This window comes from Syngnathus leptorhynchus, chromosome 1 (assembly GCF_054491065.1).
Source record: "Syngnathus leptorhynchus isolate UIUO chromosome 1, UIUO_Slep, whole genome shotgun sequence".
Lineage (NCBI taxonomy): Eukaryota > Metazoa > Chordata > Actinopteri > Syngnathiformes > Syngnathidae > Syngnathus > Syngnathus leptorhynchus.
In genome coordinates, this window is record NC_141195.1 from 20,237,533 (window position 1) to 20,248,006 (window position 10,474).

At 38.5% G+C, this 10,474-nt stretch overlaps 2 protein-coding genes across 6 annotated transcripts in view; one reads left to right on the plus strand and one right to left on the minus strand.

Moving 5' to 3' along the window:
• The window catches only part of LOC147062611 (gamma-aminobutyric acid receptor subunit alpha-5-like), a 29,922-nt gene that overhangs the window by 6,101 nt on the left and 13,347 nt on the right, over positions 1 to 10,474 (minus strand). For all 5 annotated transcript variants that reach the window (XM_085913803.1, XM_085913720.1, XM_085913891.1 and 2 more), the window contains 4 exons: positions 9,820 to 9,887; positions 8,814 to 9,034; positions 6,786 to 6,868; positions 2,623 to 2,766 (listed from right to left, as the gene is read on the minus strand). In XM_085913803.1, the coding sequence (XP_085769929.1) occupies positions 2,623 to 2,766; positions 6,786 to 6,868; positions 8,814 to 9,034; positions 9,820 to 9,887 (516 nt within the window). The remainder of the gene's footprint in view (positions 1 to 2,622; positions 2,767 to 6,785; positions 6,869 to 8,813; positions 9,035 to 9,819; positions 9,888 to 10,474) is intronic.
• The window catches only part of LOC147062612 (gamma-aminobutyric acid receptor subunit beta-3-like), a 38,802-nt gene that overhangs the window by 1,381 nt on the left and 26,947 nt on the right, over positions 1 to 10,474 (plus strand). The window lies entirely within an intron of this gene.

Sequence of the window (10,474 nt, forward strand, 5' to 3'; positions counted from 1 at the left end):
GCAAGATTAAAATCTCTCATGCAAAGTGAAAGCAATATATCAACAACACACAGAAACGCCACCGGCTTCTTTGCGACTGAACTCATCTAAGATGGACGGAGGCTAAGTATAAAAGTGTGCTGTGGTCTGACGAGTCCACATTTCAAATTGTTTGGGGAAATCATGGGATGTGGTGCCCTCCGGGCCAAAGACGAAAAGGACCATTTGTATTGCTACCAGCACAGCGTTTAAAAGCCAGCATCTGTGATGGTATGGGGATGTGCTAGTGACCATGGAGTGGATAACTTCCATATGTGTGAAGGCACCGCAAGTGGCTTCATGGGAAAAGTATGTGAGGACGAGACTGACCTACCAACAGCTCAGACCTGTCTCCTATTGAAAATGTGTGGTGCGCTATGAAGCGCGCAATACAACAAGAATATGCTCCATTGTCCTGAATATGATCAAGGCTGTGAATGAATGGGGGTCAATATTTGTCATTTTGCCGATTATCAGCATTGTCTTATTTTTTATTGATCCAATGGCTGATAAGTGATCAATTTAAAACTGGGTCAGGAATTGATAGTTTCTCCTATAGTTATTGTACTTTTTTTCAGATGCAGTTTCACTAAGCATATTAGCAATGTTGTGTCTTAATTTTGAACGACAAGGTCTTTGCTCTCACAAGTTAAAATATAATATTTACTTTTAGATACTTTCCCTTTAGTTTTAGTTAACTTTATGAGAGATGCTGGGATGCGGTCGTGTGAAAGATTCACATTTGAATTATATTTATTTCATAAAACGTTACGGAGCTATTAGTCAAAATGTCCATTGAACTTTATGAGCTGCTGCTAACCCTTGGAAGTCCCTGTGCTTTTTATTTTTGAGCTTTTGCACTTTTTCATCTAATTTTAAAATAAATATGTCATATCTAAATATGAAAAAAAGGAACATCATGTCAAGTGAAAACCTGCTGTTTAATAACCAAATGCCCTTTGGGTTTTAAATAAATTTAACTGTTGGGTTTGTATTGATTTAAAATAAAATGTGTAAAATGTTTCATTTTTATTGCAAACGAATATCAGGTTAAAATATCAGTTGTAGGTCTCCTTAACAACTAAAAATCTGGATCAGTATTGGACCTGAAAAAAAAAAATCAGTCCATGGCTTGTAAATACAGCTGAAGAGATGTCCACAACAACCTGTAAATTACAGGCACTCATTCTATTACATGGAAGAAGAAAGGCTGATGGTTGTGCATTGGACCAACAACAGAGAGAAGGACCTTCACCAAAACAGCTTGATCAGATTCTCAAAGCCATGGTACTTCTCATATGAGTTGCTGCACTTAGTTTGTTTATTTAAAGCAAGGTTGTGTAAGTGGCCAATGTATCAGTGGGCACTATTGAGCTCAGGGAATACATAAAAAAAAAAAAAAAAGCAAATTGCACACTTTTAATAATGATTCCACTCGAAACTGGATGGACTTGTATTACAGTTCTCTTTTACATAAGAGTATTAAGCAGATGCCTTTCAATAACCCACATCCCCACCCCTACACCAACTCTCCCACGTGTCACAGCTGGCTGTCCAATCCCATTCTGACATCCATACAGGTCCATGTTCTTAAGCAAGCTGAACAACTATCAGATAATTAAATCTCCTACATGCCAAAATTAACTCAAGACATCACTAGGTTGCCTCCAAGATGTCTTCCCTTACTTTGCAGATGCCCTAGTCAGGACAGTCATTAAGATAAATCTGTAGACTCCTGCACACCCACACACTCGGGACAAACCAACCAATCCCTCACTGATCTGTGATGTCATCTTCTTATGCAAAAGCTGATGGGGGTGGTTGGATGGGTGGCTGTGGGGGTGGGGATGAGCGGGTGTTGCTTGAGGATTAACCCGAGGCTTCTCTCTGGTTGTGTGTGTGTGTGTGTGTCTGTGTGTGTCTGTGAGTGTGCATAATTGTTGTTTTACAAGGCTGCCCAGGGCCTGTAGACAGCTGGTTGTGTGAGGGATAGGCTACTCTCACATACTGGCCTCCGCTCATTGACGCTGATCAATTAATGCGATAATGTCTCCCACATTTACTATCGGCCTCACACGCTTTTTTTTCTTCTTATTTAAATCTAGCATTACTAGTCACCTCGCTTTATCGGGTGTTACCACATGGTGTACAGTGTGTCTTTCAGCAGGTAAAGAATAAAAGTCAAGTTTGGCCAATGGAAGGTTTGTTTACTGAAAAATGAATCGCCATTGTTTCCTTTTGACCCCATTACTCGCTGCATAGAGAGGATTTTGTTTGGTGGACATGCACACAAATAGCTCCTGGTAGAGACATGACAAGTGGATTAATCCAATGCGCGACCATATTCATATAAGAAAGTTTTGTAAATATAACTACGGGTTTCCTGAGTTTAGCAGATGAACTGACTGAAATGTCACCTTTTCAATATTAAATGTTATAACTCAAATTAAATTGGGTGGATGGAGTCAGTAAGTCAGTAAACTTCTTGTCTTGTGTCGAAACTGATCCTTGTAGCCTTGACCTTTGACCTTGTCGCTTATGATATCTTGGCCTTATTGCCAGTGATTCGAGAAAGTGCTTTTTGCATTCATTTTGCACACCAACCTCTGCTTGTATGTATGTCTTCTGTGCCGGCAGTTAATCCAATCAGAAGGTACTGGTTGAGTCTTGACCCGTCGTCTGCCACCACCACTGACTTGGCAGCATCTTGAGTCCATGTGTAAACCACCTCAGACACCGGATAGGCATCTGACAAAAAAAATAAAAAGACAGAATCGCTTCATGTCATGTCATTCTGTAAATAAAATACACATTTTAAAAAGGAGCAACATTTGTAAACATCCAATGTGGTGGCAGGCAGTTTCTGATTAGAACATAAATCTGTTTGTTCGCATATGGTTATTTAAGTGTTGTTCAAGGTACCCATCTGGATTAGGGGTGACAGTTTGTCAACCAAAGCCAGCCCAAGTCAGATTAACCTTCATCATCTGTTGCATCACCCTTGTGATGAAAAGCCCATGATTTCATCTTGTGCAAACAAAGTTTATCTGTCATTTGCACCTTGAGTCAAACATATACATGTGTTTAGTGCAGGGGCAGGCATTATGTATTAATCACAGATAGAAATTGTGTATTGATCATGTGTAATTTGATACTCAAATGAGTTTAATTTGCTGTGATTTCACTCCCTACCAAGAGAAAAGTTTACCATGGGATTTCGAAAAGAAAACTGGAGTGCTTTGAGAGCAAGCAACATAGCCTGGTCAAAAATGTTTACCACATTGGCAGTTCCAAGTTTATCCAGTCATTTGCAATTACCCGTGTCTACCAATTTAGGGTGAACCCAAAGTCAGCTGGGTTAATTAAGCTCTATCTCAGACATGACCTCAAACGATGCCCTTTGACACCTTACAACAAAGTTCCTATGAGGACCTCTCCTGCACTGTGACCAATGAGCTGACAGCATATTCATACATGAATATAATGATACAGAATCCGCTCATTTAATAAGACAACATAGCAGCATGGAACACAGTCACATACCTTTGAGCAGCATTGCGAATTGCTGTTGCAGTTGCAAAAATACAGTGAGGAGAAAAAGTGCGAGAAAATATCACTGCAATGTCTGTTACTGCACTATTTCCACAGCCCATGGTGGACCTACTGACCTGAAGCAATATGCTTCCAGTGGTGGACACATACGGAACACATGGCACAACAAAACTCGGGGAACCCTAGACAGATTTGTTGTCCACCAGGCAACGCCAGAGATAGCTATAATATTTAAAGAATGATCTTTTTAATCCTCTGGTTTCTGTTTGAGAGATATTAATTATAATAATTAATAGATATAATTAAAAAATAGCAAAAACAAAACCACACCAGGAAGTGTGAAGGCAATCAGCTCGGTGAAGTGTCCCTTATTTCTTTTTCAGGGCGTCGGCAACACTAATCTTGTGTTATCTTAGCAATTAGCCGCTTGACTTCTCTGTCTGTCCTTGTGATCACTTTGTGGGAACAATACTTGTCAGAAGTGTAAGCTTGTTGTACCTGGTGCTGTGTACATATCAATGAGCTTTCCTCAACCGCTGACTACCTGATAGGTGACATGAATGTCACACCTATGGGCAGCCCATCGAAGCTTGTTGGGATCGTTTGGCGCTTGAGTCTCAGTTTTACGATTTGCTATTCCTAGTGATTTGATGAGGGGCAAAACTCAAAGTTTGCCTCCCAACCTGCAATGTGAACCAAGTGTTATCGTTTGTGTGACAGACCAAGACAGCGGGCACACGCTACATATTGAATGAACAAACAGGAAGGTGTTTTGCTCGAATAAATATAATAAATACATTTACTTTGTTGCTGCTCACCTGTTAGCGTGTGCTGGTGTGGTTTGGCTTTAATTGGACAATAGTTAGATTGGAATAAAAGACTTTCACAGATTTGCCTTACTCCCAAGAAGAGCTAATGACTTTGGCAGGCATGATGTTATACCAGTGCCAACATTCCCACCATTCACTCTAAGTGCTTGAACACTACATGCCAAAAAGGTTGTCAGACTACTCACTTACTAAATCTTATCTGGCTGTCAGAACGATCAAGAATACAAATTTTGTCATCTACTCGATTCATTTTGATCACGTTTTTTTTCTTCCAGATAACCATTATTTTCCCCCAAAATGAATTTGACCATGCAAATGCACACAAGGTGAATGCACATCCGAGGGGCGACCCCCTCGGATGTGCATTCACCCCCAAAACACGCTTGCTGAACAAGACACTGTGTGAATTGTAGTGACTCATCCCTGCATGATTGAGAACTGACTGTTGGAAGGCTGGCAGGTAAATTAGGATTTAGGTTTTGTAGGAGAGAGTAGGGGATTAATGGAATTTACCTGGGCCAAATTTAGAGCTGTTCTTTGCTTGCTTTAATTTGCCCTACCTTTGTTTTTAAGCAGTGTTGGGAAAGTTCATTTTCAACATAAACTATTTTAAAGTTAAGTTCACAACTTTGAAAATGAACTAGTTCAGTTCATAGTTCATAATTGAAAATTTATGAACTAAATTCATCATTACAAAAATGAAAAGTTCATAGTTCTTTTCCCAATCCCAAAAGAGGTTGCTGCATGCATCGCACTACTTAGAAATGTATCTGGATCCAGATAGTTATACGTCACTGTCAATCGGCTGAGTGCCCATTTGTCGTTGGCGGACATCGCAAACGGTGTGAAGTAGGGCCAAAAAAAAAAAAAAAATCAAACATGTTTAATGTTGAGGTCCTTCCAAGCAGCCGAGATCAGCCTGAAGACAGACACCACACACTGCATGATTATCTGGTAAGATTATCTTTGGAGCCATTACTAAAATCAGGGCTGACCTATGATTGTCGGAAGGGGAGATTCGGGGCTAAATTCAGACCGATAATCCTGCAGTGTGAACCAGGCTTAACACAATACTCTGTGTCTTGGGAGCCAAGAGTTAAATTACCAAGTCACAACACTTTGTGATTTGTCAGGGATCGATTTGAGCCATTTTTCTTTACAGGAGGATAGATGCATCATGACGAGTGTGAAACACTGTTAAAACAGGTCTTGTTAAAGTTCCCATGCAATCAAAATCATTTTTCCCTACTATTTTATGCATGTCATAGTTCAAAATGACATGGTTTAAAGTTGCCTACTTTGTCACTTCATGCAATACCCTTTGAATGAAAAAGCCGTGCAGAAATGAGCAGATATGAATTCGACAAGAGTAGTCGCTGGGCGGCCATGAGGTCACGCCATGGTGGGGTACTATATTTTAAAAGAAGATCAGGAGTACAGCGTACATGAGGATGAGCTGGGGAACATGACTTTTTTTGTGTCGCTCACTCCAGTCGAGAGCGCACTAGAATTTTTCTTTTACTGAAGTCCAGGCAATCGGCCAACAGCTGCCACCTCCGAGCGCACTGTGGCCGACCAAAACCAGTCTAACATAACAGATACATGATGAGCACAAGAGGCCCACATTTCGGAAACTAACTAATCAGATGAAAGCTGAATTAGTTAGTGGAAAAGAGACTCAATCAAAGCAAAGATCATCATTTATATTGATTTTTTTTGTTTTAGTATAAGCATGAGAAAATTTCATTCTCCATTTTCCAACTTAAATTATCTAGCAAACCCGATCAATTTCAACATAAATCGTAATAATAACTAGTTAGGTGTCAAAAAAGTGGGAGGAATAAGTTGTTTAAAAAATAAAAAATATATACACACAATAATAATAATAATAATAATAATAATAATAATAACAGTAATAATAATAATAATAATAATAACAGTAATAATAATAATAATAATAATAAAAGAACCCTAAGTGGAAGGGGACTTCTAATGCTGGTCAATAAACAATAAAAAGGAAGGGGTTGTTATACAGCAGATTATTGCTATAATGCACACACCTCTCACCTGCAGGGCTAAAACGATTTGGTAGGAGTTTGCTTCAGACTCCCAAGTGCCCCTTATACTGTAATTGGATTGCAGTCAAACGTGCTTCGTACATAGTGGCTGGTCTATGTCCCACTCGGGTTGTCACCTGTGTCTGACAAAAATCCTGTAAATTTTGACCCATGCTTTTTTAATCCAAGAAGCTGGGAAGTTGTGGAATTTTGCCAGATCTGTTTTTATTAGACACGCCCTGATCGGGTAGGCTATTTTTGTATGTCGACACACGCGAACACTTTGAGTGACATTTTTTTATTTGAGAGTGAACCTAACTTTACTCACAGCTGCCAAACTTTAGAGGACAGGCGTGGGCATCCATGGGGAAATCCTCCAGTTGCATTGGACATTCGGCTGATATCGTCAGTCTGAGGCAAAACAAAAGCACTGAGATGACTTTTTTTTTTTACAAGAGGTGAATAAGAAATAGCGCGTGTGGGGCAAGGGGCGGGGGGCGGGGGAGCGCAGGGGAGCAGGAGCGCAGGAGCGCACACGGGTGACTGTCAATAATGGTTGTTCAATAATTTTCTTCATTTCCAATGTTGTACTTGAGATGACAGCCCTGCCACCTGGTGGTCACTTTCTCGTTTACAGCATCAACCTCATGAATTGTAGGACTCGCCTCTTTACACATTTACAGTGGTACAATGCACTTTTTTAAGTAACTACCATGGTAAGAGAATGTTTTGGGTAGGGGGATTGAGCAATTGATTCTTTTCTGTAAAGGTTTATTTTGAATATGTAGAAATATGTAAATAAAACAAATATTAAAAGTTTAATAAAGGGACTTGTGTAAAAATTTAAAAAATTTAAACAGTTAAAGAATGGAAATAAATAACCAACACAAACATGGGTGATAAATTACTCATTTACATATACCTTGACATGTTGACGAGTTGGAAGAAGAATAGGATGAGAAAATATTAAAACTTTTGACTGTAGGTAAAATGAGTTTGTGTGGTGGAGAAATCTGACATTATGGGATTTTTTCTTATATTTGTAGTATAAACAGAGACTCAAACGAACCTGTCAGTTATTATGTTTGTCAGAATAAAAAAAGAGCTGAATAATACCTTAAATAAATGAATAAAAGTTTACTAGAACAAAACCTTCTGGGTTAATATTGTGCCTTACATGATAATATACAACGATCCAATGATAGAAGTTCAGTGAACTTTATTTATTCAATGGAACACAAAGCAATATCTTAGTCATTCTTCAGAGGAATCTTATTCTCTGGAGCTTTACACTGATCTGATAACTGTTTGACCAAGATGTGCTTGAATCCACTTGGGACCTCTTTGTCTCCAATTTCAAAAGCATCCTGCGTACAGACGCAAGCAATTGAGGGCTGTATGACTCAAATGAACAAACTGGATAAGAGGTAAATGTATTCCATACCAATGCATTACTCAGTTTAAAACAACCAGAATGTATTGAGTACAATCTTACTCGTCTTATTCGTATGAACTTGATTTTTATGACAGGAGTAATGGCTAAAAGCTTTTTGAAATTGAATTTGGCTGCAAGCAAGTCCATATGCATTCTGCTCACAGCTAAAGGTAGCTTTTGTGTGTCATACAAGGCCCACTGAAATTTGCAATGAGATAAAACAAATAAGTGTTTCCATGTGAATGACTCCCATGTGAAGTAGCCCCCTGCATGTGAAAAGCCCTGGAGACCCCTGAACCATGAGACAGCAAGCTAATCCAAGATAGTTTCAAGCTAAGATAGGACATTTCATTTGATTTAAAAAAAATGGCTCATTTTTAAATGTATTTCTCATAGTTCATTCAATTTAGAAATTATTGACCATTTAAAAAAATAAAACACTGTAAACGGTGTGAAATTTACTGCTGATGTGTTTTCCAATTATTTAATGATGTGAATTTAAAAAATACAGTATTAATAAATAAATGTAATCAAATAACTGAAAAAGGACTAAACACAACAAATATTACAGAATTCTTGGTCTTTTGAATAGTCTATTTGGTGGGCCGGATAAAAACAGAAGTGACGGCTAAAATGTTTTATAATGAAATGGGCTATATTATTAAAATTTGGATAAAAGAAACCTTGATAGTGTGTCATCCCAATAACTATGCCGTGACGTAAGCATAGACGTATTATTTTTCCATCTGCTTTGAAGGCAGGTCTAAGAAAAACCACTGGATGTCACTGTTGTATTATTGAAAGAATTTCTGTTGCTTCTTTCCAAAATTCTTTCACCTTTTCTTTTCAACAACCATTGTTTGGTTAGGTTATAATTTTTTAATCTATCAATCTTGATACATTATCTTCATTAGGACCCACCTCATAGTGTAAAGGAGAGTGCCATCATCAGTGAGCCTCAGCAGCTTGTTTGGCGTGGTCATGTTGTGAGCAATGGACTTCTTGCCATTGAGGAAGAACGTGTCAGGTGTCCAAATATTGCTGGCAAGCAGGTTGTTCAAGGACAACTTCTCCATCGGCCCTTTGAAGCACAGGCGCTCGTCCTTCCAAGTCTGACGGAAGAACACATCAATGGTGTATTCCTAGGAGCAAACACCAAAGAGAATGAGAAAAATATGAGCAGCAACATGACACACTGTTCTTAGCTTTCTCAAATCCACTCTGACATAGGGAGTGATCAAACTGAGAAGTTGGAATCTGTGAGAAATAGGACACTGAAATATTGACTTGCCTTTATTTACTTAATGAGTAAAAGATTATGTATGTTATCAAGCAAACTAACCTTACCCTCTACACTCTTGATGAACATACATTTATGAAGTGGAACATCTACAGAAGGCCCTCGCCAATAGCAGTCTTTGATCATTGCTTTTTTATAGAGTGCCAGGAATACTGGACTAATAGAGGACTCATCTTCTCTTCTCATCTTCATTTTGTGAACCGCTTATCCCTCACGAAGGTCGCGGGCATGCTGGAGCCGATCCCAGCTATCTTTGAGCAAGGCGGGATGTAGCCTGAACGCCAGCCAATTGCAGGGCACACATAGACAAACAACCATTCACACTCACAATCACACCTACAGACAATTTGAAATTGTCAATCGGTCCACTGTGTTCGTTTTTTTTTTTTTATAAGGGAGGAAACCCACACAGGCACAGGGAGAACATGCAAACTCCATGCAAGAAGGCCAGAACCCCCACCTCTGAACGATGAGGCGGACGTGCTAATCAGGGCATACATACATATATGTAAATATATAATTAGAAAATTAGGATAGGCCTATTAAGGACATGAATCATTTGGAAAATGTTGGAGATGGCTCCATTTTGACTTAATTACTGTATGACCCACATGAAGGTGAACTCACCATTTCTGTGTCAGACACTGGGCCGAAGCTTGTGACAAAAATATCTGTCTTGATCTCTGTGACGTTCTCTGTGGAGAGACCATAGAGAAAGCTTCACAATTGGGCCTAAATTTGGAACACTAGTGAAGCATTTATTTATTTATCTATTCATTTATCTATTTATTGGGAGAAGAGCAAAAGATACAACCTTCAAGAATATATCTAATCCAATCCCATCAATCTGTACTGTATTTGTTTAGCATTTAGCTTTATGAAAAAAACTGTACATTATAAAGACACAAGCAAGAATTAACAAACACAAAAGAAATCTATTGAAAAACTTCAGCATAAAGTCAAGTATTATTTTTAATAAATATATGCTCTCATTAGTGTTTGCAATGAGATGTAAGTGATTTTTTAATTGACACCGCTGTTTCTGAATAACATTATGTACGATTAAAGCCAATCCATCTCAAATATAATATGTTGACAATTTCATAAAGGTTATTTTCTGCTAGCTGTTCTATTATAACAGACCTTTGCACAACAATGTCTATAGACTCCTCGTTAAAAAAACAGACAAAGAATTTAATATTTAAAGACAAATGCAGGCATATGTAGTAGGGTACGACTCGAGAATTTTTTGAGGTGATACTTGAAAGAAAACAATTGATGA